A 23330-nucleotide genomic window follows, 5' to 3' on the forward strand; every position below is an offset into this window, starting at 1 on the left:
CATATTTTTCATCTACACAACAAATATCAAATCAGTAAGTACTGCGGTTCTCAAGATATTTGAGTGGACGGACGCCTCACAAACGGACATACATACATACATACATACAGACTGACGCCGGACGGATACCCATCCCAATAGCTTCTATAGACTATAGTCTATAGTAGCTAAAAAACAGAGTTGTTAATTTACATAAGTGTATACTTTTCATATTCTTTTGCTGCGAAAATGTGTTCTTTTGAATAGTTATTAACATATAAGAAGATCGCTCAGTAAATAGAATCCCCTTGTGGAAAACCATACAAGGATATAAAGTGGTTCACCAGCCTGACTGAAACTAAAACCCTCACAGATTTACTGTTGCATTAGAAACATACTTCTGGGTATTGCCACAACTTTGACCCGTTCACTCTATTTTTTTATGAACACATCCACATCACCAAGGATTGTAGGATAGATCCAAATCTGGCATTGACCGTACAAAGGGCAGTTTGAAGTTTTGGATAAGATACAAGAGAAACATTGACAACAGTAGCTTTACAACATAGGTTAGAATGCATGAGAGATTGTTGACAATGATTTCTGAACATTTGAAAATGCTGCACCAAAAAATACCCAATGGTTCTGGAAACCAGTAATGACATACATGACAGTACTCTCCATCATCAAAACTCATTTTCACTGAACTTTCCCCTTCAATTTCTTGAGACTGCTTACCCTTTCACCACAATGGTTTGGCCCAATGCTATTGTGTTCAACAGTCTAGTTTGCCTTTCGACCACAAAAGTATGGGGTGACAGGCTTAAAAATGTATCAACACAGATCATCCATATTAGCACACATTTATTGCACATGTATGGCAACTTGAGACACAGACTTGTGCAACATCTGTACCACTCTTGTCTTTACACAGCAGAAGACGATAATTGCACAAAGGAAAAGCTTATATTTGTGAAAACTTTATTTGCATAAATTACAATCTCTGGGGGAGCAAACCGCTCAGAACATTTTACACTGAGAAATGCACAAATAAGTCTATAACACATTGTAACTAGATCAATTAAATGTACAGTGCAAGTCAATATTTCGTTTTTTTTGCTTGGGATGGATGCTAAATGCGAGAATGAAGAAAGCAAGAGTACAATTTTTTCAATAAAACATTTTGACATCAACCTATTTCTGAAAGTTTACCCATCCCCAGTAAAAACACTGATGTTGCTACAAATGAAGTTGGTTCATGCACATATTGAATGTTAACACGTCTCCATTCTGTCTGTCTATTATTAGTTCACACAAAGTACACACAGTTGCTGTTTCTTTCCCAACATTTCCACGGGTCACACTTTATTCCATTCGTGCATTTCTTTCCATTCTTTTTGAACTTCCTCAATGATTGGCAAGAGGTAAGGTTTGTCCTGCAAATACAACAGCATAAATTTCATGTTGATACCAGTTTTACAGTAATGGCAATATTTTGGTAGCATGGTGCAATATTATTGCAGTTCTGTACAGCGCACTTGCTTAGAAAGAATTTCAAATGAGTTATTCAACAAGATTAGAGGAGATTTTTTAGAAATCAAGGGGCCTAAACATATCAATATGAATGGTTGCACACATCAGGAATACTTTTTTTTTATGTAATAAAATAATAAAAATATGCAGACAGGACTTTGGAATTGTCTTAGTAATCACGTTCAATGTTTGAAGCATGTTTTGTATTATTGAGTGACCTGACAAAGCATGTTCTTGGTTGGTTGCAGTGTTTGATTTGTCGGAAAGGGAAATGTTGTATATGTGCCTAGAATCACTCATAGTTACCAACCTCTTCAAATTTTGTCCACTGTTCCTCGGGCAATACTCGATGTTTGAGTGAGAGATCCAGTGCCCTCTTGATACGGAATAACCTGGCATTGTTCACATCCTCCGGAAGGCGCCTGATGGCTTCCTTCACCTCAGGTGTTTCTCTGATCAGGTCATCTCTCAGCAGTCCTGAAATTAATGAAATATCAACATTCCAGATAAAGGATGTGTATAATGGGCAATCACAAGGAGTCTGAATGTCTGTCCCCGAGGCACACTCTTCCTTTGACCTTTATTTCAAAGTCAAGTGAAATGACTAATTCTGTTAACGCAGCTGTGTCCACACAGGATACCTACAACCGCGTGAAGGAGCTATGCTGTATTTCTCCATTTTGTGCAAACGATTGCAAGCTGGATATTGTTTTGACAATACACAGGTAGATAATAGTTTGCACTTCAAGACACTATCAACCACACATTTCTACACCATACTCTTTAGTGAAGGTGTGTGAATGTATAACTCTTGTGTGCATAGTACCCCTCTCAACATCTCCACAATAGGCCAATGGCTTAACCAGCTTCTATCACAACAGAAATGTATAAGTACAATGATTTCTTACAAGAATCACATTTGTATTTGAACAATACAGATTGAAGGATTAGGAAATATCTTGAACACTCCAGTAAAAACATGAAGAATTTTCACTTGAAGCAACGCAATACTTGCCAATGAACCCTTCCCCACCACCTCTTATACAATGAACAACTTGGACACAAACAGGATTACTGAAGTGAAAAGTTTTTTTTCTCACAGTTTGTGTCTGCTTATATCTTCCCGTATTTCATTTGATGTTTTTTTCTCTGAGAGAATTTACACCGCAGTCTTGTTGAAAATCACTTACGATCACTGTTGATCAAACTTACCGAGCTGATTAAATCCTGCTGCATTGTAGTGCCATTTTTGAAGCCCGATAAAAAATCTGCTCCTTGTGAGCCAGCTCATCATTGCTGTGGATGAACAAAAGACAGGACAATTGGACCATTTAATGTTGTTACTGAAAGGCAACCTTATGGGGTCATGGTGACTAGCAAACTCTGGGGGCGACAGTCAGGGGTGTAAACAACATGCCACTGCTCCCAAATAAGTTTTGTCCAGGCTCTCCTCAGATGTGGGGGTGGATTTGCAATGGGGGTAGAAACAAGACTCTCTTGTACCAGATTATGATGGTATGATATGAGGCAGAAGCTAGACTTGCTTCATCTCCATGGAGTTACTGAGGTAACAAATGTTGCTGTTCCAGTATTCTAAGGTCAATTACCAATGTTCCAACCATACTATTAACAACAATGCCGAGTGTTAACTGAACCAAATTAGAGATTTTTTTTTGTAGAGTTCTTCAATAAGAGTGAGACATACAGTACATAACGTGCGTACGTGTGACCCTTAATTTATATGACCTTATCTGTACGCTGCCACTACGCAACTATGCAAATTTTTAGTACGACCATTCATGTCTTCGCCGGCCTTGCTCTAGGACACCTTGAAAGACTGCCCAAATATTTCACTATCTACAAGCGAAATTAGTTTGATCTTTCCATTTATAGACATAAAATACGAGTTTCATAACAAGTTACTGTTTTAGTGATGCAGTAGGTCGGTACTTTCGCGATTCCCATCACGCTGAAATGTACTCGTAATTTGCCGGTACTGACCGCTGCGATGTGACGTTCTAATAGCACTATGGCTCACGCAAAGTTGTATGTATTACGAAGCTCGTTTTAAACGAGCAAATGGTCTTTGTGAAGTGTAATTTAGAATGATGACCATACTAGTTACTAACAGGATTGCTACACAGCTTTGGAAATAGTTAAACCCATAAAGCACAATCGAAAGTAAGCAAAATGTGTACGAAAATGTGGTGGATTTCTACTCACATCCTGACGCCATTTTTCACCGGGTCGAACAGCTGCACTATGGGATAGATTTCTACCGGAAATAAAACTAAATCGAGATCCCCTAAGCCGATAAAAGATAAAAAACTAAGTAACATCATAACTTATCAAGTAGCCCAACATTTAAATCAACTTCTCTAACTTACAGTTTCTTATGTTAAAGTTTTAGCCATATAAAATGTAAAGAATATTGAAGTTCACGCAATCGATCGACAATAAATGCATGAAGATGGTTCAATTTTGTGGAGTAGCTAGGGGGTCTTAGAATATAAACTTTGTAGCAAAATACACATGAGCTCGACCGAGTGCACGGTACTAGCTCCGAACACTCTCCCTGACTGAATTAATATTAGGTTTTACGCCAACAAACAACTAAAGCACACTTGACGGCATGGCTGCACCGATTACAACTACAAGGTAAGTAGTCGATAGGCCTTCCGTGAATTACACACTGATCAGCTGATGGGACTTTGTTTCATACGCGAGAAGTTGTGAGGGCGCAATTTTTGAAAGTTGCCGTACACCTCCGCGACCTCAGGCTTTCTTTGGCCTCATACGTACTAGTTTACTGTATTCTTGTGACATACATGAAGTAAATATATTTTAAGATGTTGCTCCGAAAAACCTCAATATCTTGCTGTAATCGTTTGTTTACTAATCGGGGACAGAAGTTACTTATTTTGACTGCAAAACAAAGATTCGCTGTGCAGACGGTCCATGTCCAATGGGTCTGAAAGAAAGGGGCGGGGCGAGACGAGGAAGGGCAAACAACAGTCCCCTAGGATCTAGGATACTGTTTGGTTTCGGCACCAAGTCGTGTCGGCCTTCCAAATTCTGGCCCCAAGTCCTTTCAGCACCGCGACCCAAGACTTTTCGGCATCACTCTATTTACCAGAGGCTACCTTGGGGGAACTAGTGCCAGAGCGTAATGTTACTAATCAAACCACTAAAAAAAACTGTGTCAACATTCACATGCTCTAATCTTTGTGAGAACATGGTAAGAAACCGTAAGAAAAAAATTCTCACACCATTTTTCATTTTTAAATATGTGACTCAAGTTTATCGATAGCAATAGCTGCCGACATGGAAAACGGTGCTGAAACGGCACGGCAAAAGTCACACAAAATGCACTTACATGTAAAAGAACTGGTCAGAACGCAAATGTCGTGATTACGAATATGACTGGTCAGTCAGTTACAAAAAACAAATCAAAACAGGGATACCCAAATGTCTTTGGTCACGGTGCCAAAACAACTTGGGGCAGGGAATTGAGAGGCCGAAACAATTTGGGCCTAAACGACTTGGTGCTGAAAGACCAGTAACCGAGCCACAGACCTTTGGTTTTTTCTTGAGGTTGTATGGGTGAAGGGACTGTGAAAAAAATGGACTTGGTGTAATGTTCTTGTGGCTTTATACTTCAAACATACTGCTAGCTGGTTTGTTACTGGTGAGAACAGAATATTGCTTTCAAAATCCTGGCACCGAAGTCCAATAAACCACGTGGACATTTGTAACGATATCTCGCATTGCCTTTCTTCAATTTCCATAGAACATTGTTTCTATGGAAAGAAATAGCTTCAATTATTAAAGTTTGGTATTTAAAGATACTCTAAAGAAAAACTTATAGGTATTATGTCAAGAGTGCATTGAAAATGTGGAAATATGTATGGATTGAAATTGAACATTATTCACAGCCAACGTAACTTACAAATTTTGACATTCTGATGAGCACTATTTGAAGAAAACCAGCCCTTACTAGTTTTTGATAATCTTTGTGCCTTTTGCATATCCCGTAGTTGTGGTAATTTTTAAAAACATGATAGAAAAAACCCAGCTGCACTCTCTTGACCTGCTCTATCTTTCACTTAAAGCTTGTTCTATATATTTTACAGAGAATTGAAGAACAAAGAGACAGGAATTGATATAAGTGTCCCAAAATATGAAGAGATTCCAGGGCTTCTGACTACAACCATTGAGTTCCACGTCATTGTGGTGTCCAGGTTGCCATATTTCAAAACTGCAAAGCATAAAGAGAATGATGTCATTCAATTTATGGTAAGCCATGAAGATGGGTAATTCTCATCTGGATGTGGGAGTCTTTGTGCTTCCACATTATTCCTGCTTACTTGTCTTCTCAGTGTTAATTAGGTTGACAATCATTTCAAAAAACAACTATTAATTCTGTGTTTATGAACAAAGTCTGCTGTCATATCACAGAAACATGATAGCTGTGATGATTTAGTTTCAAGAATGGCAGTGAAATGTGAATTTGCCCAATATTTTAAAAAGGCAGACATAAACAGACCCTGGTTACACAGTACTCATTTTAGTGGTACACCAATTTCATGGGCCTTCACCCATTGACTGGTGATAACTTAACCAGTCATTGCACTTACATATACGTATGTGAATGATTTTCTATATGCATGCTTACATTTTATTTTATTTTTTTCAGTTGTGTTTTTTTACAGACAATTATTCTAGTTCACTGAGACCTTTATTGTAATTTACATGTAAATCCAGATCCTGTAAAGGATGAGATTTCAATAAAATCTTACATTGCATTACATGTAAGTCTTGTTCCTCACCATCGCCATTTTTTTTTACACCATCATGTACCACTATCATTTGTGCATTTCAGATCCCAAAACGGCACAGTGATTTTGAAGCATTGCATAGAACCCTGGATGAGAAATTTCCGGCTACGGTGTTGCCAGAACTGCCAAAGAAAACACTGCTGATCAACAACAATACAGTCCAACAAAGGAGACAAATATTTGAAAAGATATTGAAATTCATCGTGGAAAATCCAAAGCTGTGTACTTCACCCCCAGTTTTAGAATTCCTCGGTAAAACTTCTTCCTCTGTTCTCAAACCAACACCTTTCTGATAAAAGATCTGCACTTTCTGTCAAATTATCATGGAAAAATCGCTCAATAATCTTACATGTATTTACCAGTTATAAAAGGATGTTTGTCTATTTATTCGTTTATGAACAAATAAACTGGTAGATTTGCAGATCCCTCGAACAAAAATTACATATTGATATGTTGATGCAGTGTTTTTACTGTTTTTGTTTTAAAGCTGGTACCCTAGTAAATTTTACTGAGGATTCCCAGTCAATCTTCACCTGAATTCGTCACTCAGCACACAACCTACACTGAAAGTAACGCCACACCCATCCTTTATAGAAAGGATACCTCCATAGAGTGGTCACTTTTTTCTTGATCTCTTGTATGACCACTATACACAGGATTGATTGTACAATGAAATGAAAATAGATAACATTGGGAAAGCTGTGTAATTCAAATATTTTTTCAGATCAAATGATTGTCAGGCTTCTTTTATGCATATGATGTGTCTCAATAGGAAGACTAAGAACCTTTTTCTGGCTTTTTTTCCTCAGGTGTCAGTCCCATTAAAGCTGGGAAGTTCCGCAAAGAAATAAAGGAGACTGATGGAAAACTGACAAAAGATGAAAAGGATGGCAGTTCTGAGGACACAAAAGATGAACCTCCGGAGTGAGTGTGAATTCCTCTCTGACAAAAATACCGATCATGATAGAATCTCCAAGTTTATAGATTTCACATCATCCTTATGTGGTTTGCATGCCAGTTTAAGCACTGAAAGTGGTGTGCAGCAAAAGGAGTATTAAAAATTATTTAAATGGGAAGTTACAGGACCATGGGTGCACAATAGGGGTATTTCTGATGACACAGCCATTCGCATACACTGGGCAGGAGTTTTAATTCTCATAGCATCGCTTTGACTGTATGATAAATTTGAAAAATCATGATGGGCTCTTTCATGACATATGCAAAGAGGGGTCAAATGGAGTCAAATGGTCGTACAGGAAACACATTTTGAAACATATGCGCTCTCCCACAAAAATGGAACATATTTTCAGTTTATTTTTACTCAAGTTTAGTTGCTATGTATTCACAGACATCATATGCAAGATCCAATGACAATGAACGCCTGAAACATTGCAAGATTATGTGATTCTTGGACCAAACACAGCACGTCAAATCAGTAGTGTGGCCTTTTTACATTTGCATAGATTTACAATAATCCGGCTTTTATACGGCAAGTTCCTGTTTAAGTTTACTATCAGTTTTTTTGATGTGGACACTGAAACTGTGGCTTTTATTTCTCCACAGAGAATCTACAAAACAGGAGAGTAATTTATTTGATGATGATGACAGTGATGATGATGTTGAGCTTTTCAAAGATACAAAAGCTGCAACGGAGACTGTAGATGATATCTTTGCATCGCCTTCAAGAACACTTACTGCCGACAAAGGTAAGTCGACTCATGTGAGTCTTCCTCGTGAGATGACGAAATGTACAAACGACTAGAGAGAGTAATAATTATACACATTCAGATGTAATGTATTTCAATAATATTCAGAACGCACTGACCTTAAGTGGACCACCTGATACCCCTTGTCCTTTGTGTTTTCTTCAAACCATTCAGTATTTGGTAATTTTCTACCATCGTTTCTTTTCAACACCAGCCTCCCATATAACTTTCAATATTTCATAGCCCATTCAGTCAAGTTGTTGATTTCTGAAACTTTGCTTGTATCAGCCCTTTATTGGAACATGTAAAAAAGTTTTGGGGTAAAGAAACCCTCTCAAGTCAGTGACGTATAAATTTGACTTACAGAGCACCCTGTCAAACTCACCAACGAATGATATACCCCCGGCAAAAGAATAAACCATCATTTGCTGTATTTGCGCATGTAAATTTGTTCCATAGCTTCTGTTCAATACAAGAAACATATGTGCAATATTTGGATAAAAAAACAAGTTTATCAGAATTTGAAACTGATTATAAAACATACAAAGAAAGAAAAGCTAAACGCAATTTGCTTATTATTTCCAGTCATATACCTACCCTTAATAAAATTTGGTCCACAGGGATTGTAAACTTATCTATAGAAAGACTTCTCTTGGGATTGGTAATTGATATGTATTGTAATAAAGGCAGACATGTTTATTTTTAGGTGTATGTTTATCAAACAAAGTGCGCAAAGAAACAGATGAAATGAGTTGATTACATTTTGGAATTAATGGCTGTTTGATTGACAGGAATTCCAAGTATTTTGAAATGAAACGTTCAAGCGAAACACTGTGTGGTCGACTTCTAATAATGTTTGATCTGTCAAACCACACAGAATTTTAATGAATGATGGAGTGCATGTGTCTGAAGGCGTGAGTCAATTTGATCAGAGTTCAAAACGGTTTAATGAGACAAAGACTTAAGGCCAAAACAAGAAAAAGGTTTGTTTCTCATTGTAGCGAGTGTTGATCCAGACCTGCTGTTGATAGAATGACATTTTGTAAGGCATGGCAGAAGATGTTAATATTTACACAACCAAGCACGAGTGTTTACAGTTCTGAACAGTAACTTTATTGCCATCATTTTGCTGTTTATCAGAATTACTGCTACATGCAAACATCCCTGTTTTTCATGTCAGTACTTGGATCTTATGAATTAAAAGCAAAAACTCAGAATGCTCACCATATCATTTTTGTGAGACCCAGAATGAGAAACAATTCTTTAACATTTTTTGGCCCCATTAATTAATTTGACTTTTACTTGTAATGTGTTATTGATATCAGTGTTGGTGTTGAGTTACATTACGGAAACTGTGTTCCAGGTGTGTCACTTGCATTGTCTGGTTTCCCAGGTTCCAGTGCAATTCCCCAATGTTTATTTTCATTCCGAGTAGAAATTCTCGGACACTGTTACAGCTGTATCATTTGACCAGTGCATTGCTGTTTGCTCTGTGACACCCAATGAATTAATTTGGTTGTGTTTGAAAAAGATCTATTTCAAACACAATGTGTCGATACTTACGCAGATTTCTGCATAACACTTCTTGCCCATCAACAAACATTTTCAACCTCTTGAAAGTGAAACATTGAGAAAAACGTCGAAAATTTTTTCCCCCTAAACCCTGGTTTGTTTTCATTGAGAAAAACATTGAAAAAAGATTTTTTCAAAACCCTGGTTCGTTGTCATGAAGACTTTTTGGTGCCATCTATAAAAGTGAAATGCCAGTACATCTCAACAAAGGTAAGTTTCTATCTAAATCAATTAGCTAATTTTTTGGGGGATTCAGCGTTCTTATTTCATCAGATGTTATCTTTGGGAGCATACTTGGTCGCTACATTTGTAATGCTACAAGTACCCTCACGCTGAAAAATTTATAGGTCTTGAAAATGTCAGTTTATTGAGCCAAGAAATGATATTCTAAGTGTTGCCCATGTTCACATCTTCCAATGATAATACTTGAAATCATAGACATAGTTTAGAAGTATGATTTGTTAACTAACATACTGGGAATGTATTAGAAATTTTGAGTAGAAGGTTTAAGAATCATGGTTTTTATGTATGTAATTAGTATTCAGATTATTTTTTTCAATACTGTATTTTTCAGTAGAAGGTGTACGCATCATTAATTATAGGGGTTAATAGATGAAGTTTGGTTGATATCGCGTAGTATTTTAGTGATGTTATCGCATTTTCACTACGTCCTTCAAATTGTGAAAACCTGTGTCGACATTTTAATATATGAAAACCTGTCGCCATTTTAATATATTAATTTTTCGCTTTGAAAGTGTACCACATACCCTCCCATGAAGTGGAATGCCCCAACAGCGGAATGATATCAACATATGATATGGTTTCCATCACTCCTTAGCAACCAACTTTCTATGAGTACAGGGAGGAGTGAGTAGGATAAATTTCTGTTGATTTCTCAGCTAATTTTGGAACATCGCTAGGAATACAGTCTTAACCAAAGCGTGCATGTCTGATAAAGGGGTTATTACACAAAGTTGTCTATATCAAGTTGTATTCTCCTGATGTGTCTGCATTTTGACTCGTTGCTGCACAACTCATCAAATATGGACACATCACTCAAGTATGAGGCGATATCAACCACACTTCAGGTGATGACCCCAATATGAAAATAATATGTAGTAAAAATATCTTGAAAATGGTATTTTTGACCGCAAAATGCCCTAGGCTTGGAAATTGCTGAAAAAGTCCTTGAAAGTCATTGAAACTAAGTGACTTTGGGTGTATGGACTCTGTATCTTGTAAACTGTATGAAATATCAAATATTTTGTCTTTTATTTAGAAACGGTTGAATATCACATCATGGCCTGCTGTTTGCTATAACTTAGTCTGTATAGAAGACAGGATGCTGGTGAAACAAGTTGAATTTTTATTCTGGTGAGTAAAGCATTACTTTAATATAACCATAAACTCTGGCAAGGTTTGCTTGATTACTCAGGTGACTGCATAATTAAAAAAAAACTTTGCTTTCCATATGTGAGGAACAACAGCATTTGTCAGCAGAACAGCATTCAACATTCAAACAAATCCTAGTTGCAACTGCCAATAAGTAGTTCAGACTACATCATGAACTTTGATGAAATACAAGGTCATGGCCAATACTACAACTTGAGAGATCATGCACTCCCTTTTGCTGTTTAAAGCAACTCTCGCCCTGTGCCTGTTTTGTTTGTTGACGATACTTAGAGAAATTTGGACAAAATTAATCCTTCTATAATGTGATGGTGAGTACAAGCTATCTGACTCTAAGAAATGTCTCCGCCTATTGTTGTCAGAAACTGTGCCTTTGTTTTTTTACATACTGCAGTATATGATATGTTTGCATGTATACAAAACCTCAGTTATTGTAAGTCAGTGTTAATTCTTGGCTTTTAATGGATCTATTAGAGTTCAAAATGAACATTTCAACTGCTAAAAAAATTCATGGACACTTTTAACAAGACTTTTTAAGCTGATTAACAGCAGTTGAAGGGTACTCCCTAGTATATGAGGAAAATTTTCACAAATATTCCTGTACTTCCAGAGGTTGCTGTAATCAATTTTACTGCAGTCTTCTTAATCATACTCTTTTAATCTTTTGAGAAAAAGCTTTAGAGTAGAAAACTGAATAAGTATGGCAAGTTGATTTTCTACAGTTTTTCTGTAGTTAATTTTTTTTTGCTTTGCAATGGTAAAACCAAGCATAGTATTGCACAGTAAAAACTCATCCCAGGTTAACATAATGATAGCAATTTCCAAATGAAAGGGTTTACCATACAGTAAATTGAGGAAATGACTAGGTATTGTGATAAAGAGTGACAGAGTTATCTTGGGAAGGTTTTCCTAGTTAGTCGCCCTCTACCTGATGACGGTATACAGGAATTGAGTCTGAAGTGTCTTTCCTTCCTGTGGCTATTGTTCAACACTATGACGATATTAGGGTTTGAATAGACAACATTGTCAACAGTGACACAATCCATTCCTTTATCCTGTGAATCTGTTCCTCGGTCTAAATCCATGCATCGGACATAGATATCTCATTGTGAAACGCTGAGTTGATTACATCAGGATGCGGCAGATGTCCATCAGGAACATATCACTTATTTCAGAAACTCCGCACTAAAAAAAAAAATGTCTGGCAGAAACCAACTATTTTGGGATATTTTGTGGTCGTGTCTTTATTATAATTGACATGCCATATGTTTTCTGACATGCCATACAGTAGTGACATTGCCTGAATACTGCCCTCATTAGGGCTTGGAGGGAAAGCATTGTGCTCATTGAGACTTTAAGTGCCAGCACAACATGCAAATTATATAATGATGTAACCCCGCTTGCTCATCATTCTATGGCATAATTTTTCTAGTCTTCTTAAACTGGTTATTCAGAATGCAAGAAAAAAATTAGAAGAGGTTCTATAGGGCAGAAAAATACCAAATATGCAAACTTGAAACCTCAGATAGGAATCAATACAGAGGGGCTACAGGTGTGCATGAAATGACTTCGCAGATTTCATGACTCTGATTTATATCCCTGCTGTCATTGAATTCAGATAAAAAAAGATACCGTGCCGGATGAGTTGTCCCCAAGGCATATTTATGACATTTTTCTCTGTTCTGTTCAATTTGAACTGCTGATGAGATTTATGGCTGACAAACAACCGAGAAGTTCAGTTCAATTACCTTTGGAGAAAAAGAAATCTGAGATATAGATCTTATCATTCAAAGTTATTTGATCAGCAATATCCAGAGCAATTTCATACCCACACCCCGCATTAAAAATGGTATGTTCCATAGGCTGTGAAGGTCAATATATCCAGAAAAATTTATACCTTTGTCAAACCTTGAACTGACCGAATATACCTGATAGGTATGAGTGATGCACCTTCTACTTATAAAAACCTCTATGCTTTTACTTATCCAACCAACTTTATACCCTGTCACCCCTGAGGTTTGAATGGTATATGCTCAACATTTTGCTATCAAACTTTTGACGCCATACTCAACATTTGCTGCTGTAGGAAGAGCAGTTTCAGCTAGAACTTTGTGACTCCAAAGAGGCTTTTTTGTCAACCTCAGCAAAAAACCCAAGGCACTCTGCAAGGTATATATATATGCATGACTGTTCTAAATTTGACTCACTCAGTGCCATTGAGTCTTGCACTGTGCAAGACATTGTCACCAACCATACAGTCAGTTTTTTTGGATATATCTTTTGTCAGTGTCAGATGTAAAGAACTTGTCATCGTGTTTGATTTGATTTCTGCTAGCTGAGATCTATCATCTTTGCCTGTGATTTTCATCTTTGCATTTTGAGGTAGGAATGTTTCAATTTTTCATCACATCAGCCAGGAAACAATGTGTATCCAGTACTCTTGAGTACGATTAGTTTTCAAATTTTTTCCTGTCCATATTCTGCTAGATTCTTCTTTTCATCTGTCAATCTCATTTCATGTTGTACCTTTGCACATGTACATGCTGTTTTGCGTTCATTTTCTTTCATGTTTGTGTTTTGTTTTGCAAAAAAATTGTTCTTTTTGAATCACAGCCTCCTCATACTATACCCCTGCCTACTGATGAATATTGCTGCCTGTATAGCAGGAACACCTGTCTGGTTGCCTACCTGTCTTCCTGTCTCTCTTGGGGATCTGTAAATGCACTCTCGACTGGTAACCTGTGTCTATCTATCAATACACTGTGTCTGTTGTCTGCACATACATGTTTATATGTCTGTCTTTCTCTGTATATACAAATGATATTTCCAGACTGCTTATGGTGAACATTCGGTTTTTCTTGCCATCTCCTTCTCAAGAAACGAGCACTTTTTATTTTCTTCAGTCCTTACATACGATGCCATAAACATGGTTAGTTTTATCAAAGTATTGATAAAAGTGGATTAACTATTTACATAAAAGCAAATGGATTTTTGACTTCAAATATCTTACAATTCTTTGCTGGCTACGCCTTGTTTTAGCTTGTTTGGAAGCTTTTGGAAAAAAATCAGTTGTTGCCATGTTGTTTGGGTTAAAAATTAAATAGATAGTCACAATATTTGCAATTATTAATGACGTAGTGGATTCTTATAATCCAAACTTTGCATTTTTGATCATGAAAGTATTAGTCAGTGGATTATTTGAGCAAATGTTCGAAATTCTCATTTTTGAGGCATATTGTGCGGAAAAAACTTGCAGATTTATAGCAATTGATAAATACATACAGATGATAATTTATGGTGTGTTAGCATGTAATGCCTGTATCTGAAAATGTTATCCAAGCATCTGCAGACAGTAATTGAGAACTGTCGGACACTGCACCCTAAAGGTATGGCATTTGAAATGTACATAGACAGGGAAAAAAACTGAATTTCTATGTTTGCAGACATTACTGTAGCCCGAGGTATGTGTGTGTTCACAAAGAACACAAAAAACGTCTGGCCACACAAGTGTGCTTGAATTGTGATGTATACATGCCAACGCTCTAAGTACGGTAGTCACCCGACAATCAGACAGGAAGAATTATTTTCTGTGAGGCAAGGAACGGCAGACATCAAAACAGAAAGAAATACAAGAATGTGGTTCAGTAATCGCACTGCACTGCTGTAAGAATTCCTGCTTTTGCCAGTGGCTGTAGTGTGGTATTTTATACCAGCCATGTGCTTCTCGGCGGTCTGAATGCTAGTTTACTGTTTAATGTTTTTGATGTTGCATATTTTTTTCAAGTAATATTCACACTTCAAAGAACGTGCCCTGTTGATAGCGTTTGGTTGAATTGCTTTTCATATGATGATGATGATGATGATGATGATGATGATTCAGAACTTGTTAAAAAGATCATTCATATTGCACTTTTGAGGATTTTTTATAATGTTCGGTCTCAAAATTTCTCAGAAATCACTCCTTGTATGGCTTTGAAATCAAGTTTGCTGATTCTTAATGAGTTTTCCACTCATGGTTTTCCAAGGTATGGACAAAGTAGGCTCGTTTGTGAGATATTTGTGATGTTTTGGTCATGAAAGTATTTGTCAGCAATTAAGGTCACTGAGTCTGTCGATTCATCTTCTTCTCCACCTGTGTGTGTTATCAGGTACAAGTCATTTATGGTAATTTTTTGTTCAAAAATTGTAATCCAGTCAAGTTTTTAAAACTTTGATCAAACACTGATAGAATAAGCTTTTCTAGTTGCCCGTATATTTGATTTTCGAATCCTCTTCCTTTGATCAATATTTGGCGTGTTTTGTGTGAATTATTCACATTTCATAAAACCAGATTTTGTCTATTGTTACTTTGTGTCAGTCATCCCAGCTAATCTGTGCTATCCTATGTGTCAACAAATCGGTAGAATTATCTTTTTCATATAATGATTGATCTTGGTCAATATTTTTTAATATTTCCAAAAGCGTATAAAGTAATTTTGAAATAGATATGAATATGCATACTATTATCGCGTGCATTTGTCATCTCATTTTTTCTTGGGTATGTGATGCTCTTACAGAAGGAAAGAGTTCTTCTGCTTCAGTTAACCCTTTGAGCGCCCAAAGTCAATTTTAGTCACCTTCATAAAATATATCAGAGTCATTTTTTCCTAGATTTTTGCCAAAATTTTGATAAAAATCCGTAGCCAATAAAATATGATGTCCATTTGGTCCAAAATTATCAAGAAAAACACAGAAAAATTCATAAAATGAGTAAATTTTGCGCGAAAATTTTTGTGGGAAAAATTACAGCATTCAAAGGGTTAAGTAAGATTAGTTGTGATAATACATTTATCTAATGAAAAATAATGACACAGGATGAGCTTGCTGTCTCAGGGCATGGAAATTGCTGCAAATTCTATCAGCAACTCTTCTTCGTGACACAGCAAAATTGTGACTTGAGTTTTCAACAAAATATACGTTTAGCAATAAGCAAGTGTTAGTGTGCAAATGACCTTCAGAAGGTGTTATTTGGACTTGCATACAGCTTTGACCATATACCTTGGCTCCAGGGTCCATGCCTTTACTCAAAGAAGAAACTCTGTACCTGCAGCTCTGATGCATATAGAAATCCTTTCACAACCAAATTTGGGTACAAACCATTGAATTAACCTGTTCACCCCCAATTCCCTGTAAACAGGTCCACACTCACCATTGATAACAATGGCTTTGGGCCAAACCATGGTGGTGAAAGGGTTAAAAAAATCTAAGCCAAGGAAAATGCTATTTACTCCATGAGCTTCAAAATGAGCCCCCACAGGTGGTAGGTCAAAAGAATATTGTAAAAATTGGAGTCCAAATATGTCCCCGAGGTGTATTCTACCTTAAAGATTTACGTGTACAGCTTTTTATAATAACTCTGATCTACTAGTACACATACAGTGCCCAAATTTTGAATGCAAAGACATTATCAATATCAGTTCAGAAGTCTTTCCTCGAAAATATATACAGAAAGTTTCAGTGTTCTCTGCGTCTGTTCTATAATCAGCAATTACTAGTTCTTATATCTTTTCAAGAACTGAATACAATGTAGTTAAAAATCCCTGCAGAAATAGTGTTGATCGCGATTTCGGGTTTGTTATTAAATATAGCTGCACGTGCACGACTTTCGGACAAATAAGCTGAATTCTCGGCAAATTTTGTCGTTGTATGTGCGGCTGTTGTTGCAGCGTGTAGTCTCAGTCATCAACTCATACAAATAAGTGTGACGCTAAATAGCCATTCTAACACTCGCAGGTTTTATTTTCGTCGTTTATGCAGAAAATACTGGCAAATGTTTATTTATGCATATTAATTAGAGAGAACAGTGATGTCATTTGCGATCAGCGCTATTGACACATACAGGTGTATATATATATATATATATATATATATATATATATATATATATATATATATATATATATATATATATACATACACACACACACACACACACACACACACACACACACGCACACATTTGTACCTTCTGAAGGGACTGCAGGGTGAGGGAAGAAAAATTAGAGAATACAGGTTGCAGGTATATTTCAATGACACACTCCAGATTTAGGCAGTAATGCACTTATACTTGAGAAATAGAACGAGAAGCGCCAAAGAGTTCAAAAGCAGCTATTAAGGGCCAAGTAACATGTTTTCAACATGTACGGGATTATAGAGAGGAGCTGAAGAGATCCAGGGTTCATATTTTTGATTATTCAATTGTCTCTAGTGTGTGCTGCAGTCTTGGGTTTTCTTGGAGGAGATGATTAATTCCCTAAGTGATTGAGATAGGAGTCTGAAGATTTTTTGATTTTGCCGAAGGCAGGGCGATTTTTTTTGCACATCGGTGTATCATGATATCAGATTTGCCGTTATTTTTGTGTCTGGACTGCATTTTTGAGGTCTTTTTGAGGGAACAATTTTGTCTGAAACTCATGCAAATGAAGCGAAATTTTACCCCATTAATATTTATGAACAAATATCAACACCTACCTGAAGATTGTTGCATTTTATGGCTTTTTGAAAAAAATTGACATAATAAGTACAGATTTCATATTTATTGTGATATCTGCAAGGTTGTTTTTGCAATTATTTTCAAATCTTCTTTTCTGTACTTGATCAAAAATAAATGGATGAGGAAGGAAGGTCTGTATCTGTCTTAGGAAGCTCCTGGATGGATGCAGACATTATGCAGACATAAACTGACATTTCAGTATCAGGGACTGATGTCAGATAAACAGGCTGTCATATCTTTCCTTTTGAAAAGACATTTAAATTTGATGAAACGGTCGCAGGATTTGATCAGTGAAGATAAATAAAGTGTTGTGGAGAGCAATTGTGAGAGAGAAAGATGGATGAAAAGATGTAGATTCACTTTTTGATTAGATTTGTCAGCTGTTTGTCTGTCAAACTGATGAAGTCCACATTTCGACTTCCTTTGAATATGTTTATCTTGTTATCACCGATAAAGCTTTTGTCAATTTTCCACTAACGGAAGAAGAAAAGAAATGCTATCATTGCAGTGTGTGTTTGCAAAATATTGTAAAAATGAAGACTGACTTGCATCGCTTGCAAATTGCTCTCGATAAGCGTTTTATTCGTCAATAGGGCTGATTTGGTTGTTACAATAGAATAAGTAGGGACAGAGTCTATAGAGACTAATCTATTTAGTTACTTATTCTCAAGAGTATTAAATCTAAAAAAGGTTTTTCCAGCTATGAAAAATAAGACTCTTGTATTCAGGCAATTGAAATGCATATATTTGTCAAAATTGTATCGTAGTTCTCTCCATAGTAAATCTTGATTAACCATTGTTTTAACTGTAACTGAACTTCTTGAGGAAGATATTATGTTATGCTGTGAATATAAGTTGCACCTGTGATAACTGAGAGTTATCAGAAATTCTTGATGAGAATCTTTGTGGGGGAAATTTGAATTACAATAGTTTGGATGCCTTTCTGCTGATACTTAAAACTCCTCCAAAGTAACAATTCTGTTTTTATTTGTTTGCAAACATTTGAAATTTTTTGAAGTTTTTTACTTTATATAATGTATGATTTACATGTTTAACTTTGTTTTGGATGTAAAAGTGTAGTTATGAAGTCATATTCCCCCCTCCTATATTTCTTTAAATTTTCAAACAGTTATAAATAGCTACTTGGTCAAAACAAGTAAATTTTGATTGAGTTTCTGTATATATTGAAAAAAAATGTTGTCAGCAATAACCCATATCCAGAGGTTTAAGCTCTGACATTAAACGTGTGCAAATTATGTAAATCTTTTACTTCCAGTAGCCTTCTTGACTTTTTTGAGGATGACATTTTAATTGTAATAACAGTCTTTGTTTAATTTCTGCAGGGAGCATGTTCAGGTAAAATGATATATTGGTCTCATAGAACAGTACATATATTTATTTTGTGTTTGCATTTTGGTGCATTGATATTACAAAACATTCAGCTGTACATATCAAGTGTTGAGATGAAATTTTACGTTTCAATCATCAAAAACGTCCTGGGTCAAAAAAAAGTGCCTTTGAGTCAATTGGTTCCTGTACTGTCAAAGCTCAGTTGAATTTTTCAGGTGTAAAACTATATAACTCTATAAGACTTTTATGGTGTACTGGGAATAGTTCTTTGTCATTGTATTAGCTTGAATAGTTGTTGTCTGGAGACAGTGGTGTTGTATATGTAATAATGGTATGTGGTTACACTTTTTGTGCATTCAAGATTCTCTGTTAGTTTACTACTTTAGTAAAAGAAGCTAAATACCGTGAATTTGGAAGGCATATGTGTGAAGTGTTTTTTGTTTGTGCGCTGTACAAGGGCTAAAAAATCTCAGTATATCAATTGTATCATTCCCGGGGATTGATAAACCTGCATGTAGGTGATAGACATAATTGTCATGGCTGTTTCTAACACTCAGACCACAAGGAGGGGATGATTACCCACTGCGTATACCCTTCCCTTTGAGAAGGAAATTAACCTATCTGTTTTGAAAGAAGTGTGAAGACATGACAGTGTGCGGTTTTTCAAAACCTTCACCACTGGCGGTGAGAATGCATTGAAACTTTATCTTGAGAAGAGGCAGGGAGATGGAGAGGGAAGCAGAAGACAGGATGAGGAAGATGAGTAAGGTGTCAGATTTTTGAATGTGCGTCACGTTTCAACTGCCAGTCAATTGTCACCAGACTGTTAGCAGTGCTGACAAACAGGGTTTTGTTGGGGCAGAGTCTAGGCTGTCTCATTAAAGCTGCAATAGCTTCAACCTTGCAATGTACATTCCAGTATTTTTCTGTCGGCGAATTATTTTCTGATTCTGCAACCAGAAGCCAATCCAAATGCTGTACGTTCAACTCACCATCAATTTTCAATGTTATTGTCGGCAACTGAATGTAAGTCTGGATTGGAATACATATGTCGATGATAATTCACATCGCACGTTGTACTGAGTTCATTTTGCTCGCAAGGGTTGAGCCTTGTATTTCAACACACTTTTTGGAGAAGAAGAAAAGGAAAATATCCATATTTTATAAAACAAAAATGAAAAAGATTTAAGCCAAAGATACAGCTGTCTGTTGGCAAGTTAAATAGAATGTGTTTCAACATGTTTTGGGAGTAGAAAAAGAAACTGTAGTTGACATTGAAAGCTAAGAGACTGAAAAAAAATCAGTAACAGTTACAGCTACTGGCCCTTCCAAACACACATCTGCCAATGAAAGTGCTAGATAATGATCTTGATTCATGGTTTCAAAATGAAAGCAGAAAAGAGATGAAAGTGTAGAGCTGTACAATTTAGCACCTTCACTGGCAAAGTCTTGCATGTCAAAAGTTGCAACACCACCATATTGCTGACATAAGATATTTTTTTTATCGAGTTTTCAATCTCTGGCTTACGTGTGTCATGTTTTTGCCGTTACTGTAGGAGAGATTTTCAGGTGAAGGTAATCCTTGAGATCAGTGTCACCCATTTATATGATTTATGATCAATTCAGTCATGTCATGCCAGAGAAATTTTGAGATCTGAGTAGTGCTTGTATTTCCCATCAACAGTTTCCCTATAAGCCTTCTCCACATTAAGAAGTCATTTAATTGTGATAAAATGCACCTATGCACCATCAGACACTGTGCAACTTCATTGCCATCAGTGGTCAGTTTGGACCGCTGCACCATGTGATAGGGGTGGTAGGGTTTAGGATGAAAGAAGCATCTGCAACATTTGGCCCTATCCTTCCTGTGGTGGTAATTTTCTTGTCCTAGGGTGTCTTTTTAAAAAAAACAACAAACATATTACATAATTTTAATATTTGCCCAACGTATTGAAGATGTTGATTCTGTTTTGGGAAATCATTTCCACTCTAAAATGTGAAGAAATATCATATCTATTGAAAATGTAAAATCGTTCAATGTATGATCTTCAAATGTGGCATGAGATAGAGAGCATTTTGATTATTTTGTTGATAGTGGTATTCCTGATACAGCAGGCTAACCATGTCATAAAGTATGTCAGGACTAGATCAAACGTTTGCAACTATCTTCTGAGACGTCAACTGTTTTCCAATTCAATGCAATTCGGTGATTACAAATAAAAATTGCCAAATATGGGCATAATGGTATGCAAGTGTTCAACTTACAGCCAATCAGCTTTGAGAATTGTTGATGATGTATACAAAAGAGGATTGGACATTGTTCACCAAATACATTGCCATTTTGTAATTTCTTTTTCAAATTAACAAGTGGCAGTTCACTTTTACAAACAAGTTTTATCTGAATATTATGATAGAAGTCTTCATTGAAGACACTATACATAATGGAATACTACAGAGCTATGATAAAGCAGAATTTCATGCTCTTATACAAATTTTAGATTGTGACTATGCTGTAAAAATATCATAGTGTGCTTGTTTATTCATTTATTAACCATAATGCCTACAGTCGAAAGTCTGGTGATAATGCAAAGCCTATAGGAAGCCATGCAGTTCATTCACTCAGGCTGTCAATGGCCATGCTCTGGTCTACATTCCATATAATACATATACAAACACAAACCGGGTTGTGAATTGTGCTCCAATGCTAAAAATGAGCTGTGTAGATCTCAGTAAAAATGCAAATAGGCTTTCTAATATGTAGCTCGACAACTGTTGAATTCCCTACCATGTAACATTCAACAAGCATACACTGTAAACAGCTTCAAGCAAAAAAAAGAGAATCATTTGTTCAGGGAGGTATATAATGCACACTGACTTTCTGCATACATCTCTGATAACAAAGCCTCTTTATCAACTTTGGTACATTAAAAATATTGAAAAAAACTGAAAATATTATCTTTCTGAAGTAATGTAGACTTTCTGACAATATTAGAATTTCCAATTGCACAATGTATAAAAATCAGAAGGAATGGAATAAAAATTTAGGTGGCAGCATCTGTCAATTAAATTGTTGTATTTACATCCAGGAGTGTATTGTTAAATGTCAAAACAGAAACAAATTGATTCAAAGTGATGTTTCTATCTGTTTTGAAAATTTCTTCTGACATTTAAAGTATAATTTGCCATCAGCAAGCCCTAACTTCATATTTGGTAGAGGTGCTGAGGAGTTACTGGTTGCTAAGGAAGTATTAAATCCACTCACATACTTGTATTCCAAAAATACAAATTCGACAGCTAAGATACAGTAAATCTGTCAGTTCACTGGCATTTCATCATTTTAGGTGCAATAGGAGGTCTTTATGATGTCCTATATGAAACGCAAAAACTGAATGAATGCAGTGCCATAACTCATCGTTTTCAGGATTAGATAAAGTAAAAATTAGATTTCTGTTCCATGGATGTTGGGTTGTAATGTCAGCCTCAGAATGAGAATCAGACTGAATGTTGAGTTGATTTTTGATCAGTTTATGGTGAGCAGTGTACAAGGCTTTGAAGATGGGACTCTCCACTTTACTCGTGAAATGTCCAGTATCATTTGCTACAATTGTTTGTGATTTGAACACAGAAGTAGAGGCATCATCCAGTGTAATTCCATTTTAGAAGTACCAGTTACATGTATTGTGCTACTAAGAAAGTAAAACAGACCAAAAAATAAATTCTCGACGTTCAAATCAGCTAGTTTTTTCAGTCACTAGAAATCTATTGCATATCATTTTTCTTGGTGCACTGTTTTTAAATTCCCCCGTGAGTCTAACAAACTGAACTTGTAAATTTTCTCCATTTGTAAAAAATTTGATTCCATCAGTTTCATAGACAGGCAAGAAATCTCCTTTGATATATACAAAGAGGAAATTGCTTGGACTGGTGTAGATATTGCTAAGTGCCACATCAAGGGAATTTGACGATCAGAACATTCCAATTTATTTAAACCTATATCGTAATTTCTTCTGGCAGTTTTACATTTTGAATCTCACTTTGGGACCTGTGGTGCACTCTGTACTTCTTCATGGTTCTTGTGGTAAATTTTAGGTTTGATAGCTTAGAAGAATACAGTCCCTCCATCTTAAAGGGCTCTATTTTATTTTTAATGAATGATGTCAACTACAGTTCCTTGTTGTAGACCTTAAAGGTAGAACGCACCTCGGGGACAGACATTCGGACTCAAACTTTTACAATTCTCTTCTGATATACCACATGTGGGGGTTCATTTTAAAGCTCTTGGTAAAAGAAAACTTTTTACTGGCTTAGTTTTTCGAAATTCGAAAATTTTTATTTTTCTCCATAGAGTTAACACAGGGATGGCGGCCATTTTGAATTTCTAATATCGGTAAATCTTGGGTAATTTGTTTC

At 36.2% G+C, this 23330-nt stretch overlaps 2 protein-coding genes across 2 annotated transcripts in view; one reads left to right on the forward strand and one right to left on the reverse strand.

Annotated features, from left to right (window-relative positions):
• Positions 1–943: 943 nt before the first annotated feature.
• On the reverse strand, positions 944–3885 carry LOC139115628 (cytochrome b-c1 complex subunit 7-like). The gene is made up of 4 exons (XM_070677895.1): positions 3736–3885; positions 2725–2808; positions 1823–1989; positions 944–1415 (listed from the first exon to the last, which is right to left on the reverse strand). Exons 1-4 carry the CDS (start codon positions 3746–3748, stop codon positions 1338–1340), a joined length of 342 nt encoding a protein of 113 aa, XP_070533996.1. The 5' UTR covers positions 3749–3885; the 3' UTR covers positions 944–1337.
• A 126-nt stretch (positions 3886–4011) lies between these two features.
• Positions 4012–23330, forward strand: part of LOC139115626 (HCLS1-binding protein 3-like) — a 242532-nt gene continuing 223213 nt past the window's right edge. The window contains exons 1-5 of the mRNA XM_070677893.1: positions 4012–4170; positions 5646–5808; positions 6395–6602; positions 7160–7274; positions 7914–8056. Coding sequence (XP_070533994.1) covers positions 4145–4170; positions 5646–5808; positions 6395–6602; positions 7160–7274; positions 7914–8056 — 655 coding nt within the window. The 5' untranslated portion in view covers positions 4012–4144. The remainder of the gene's footprint in view (positions 4171–5645; positions 5809–6394; positions 6603–7159; positions 7275–7913; positions 8057–23330) is intronic.

Source organism: Ptychodera flava, chromosome 17 (genome assembly GCF_041260155.1).
Source record: "Ptychodera flava strain L36383 chromosome 17, AS_Pfla_20210202, whole genome shotgun sequence".
In the NCBI taxonomy this organism is placed as follows: domain Eukaryota; kingdom Metazoa; phylum Hemichordata; class Enteropneusta; family Ptychoderidae; genus Ptychodera; species Ptychodera flava.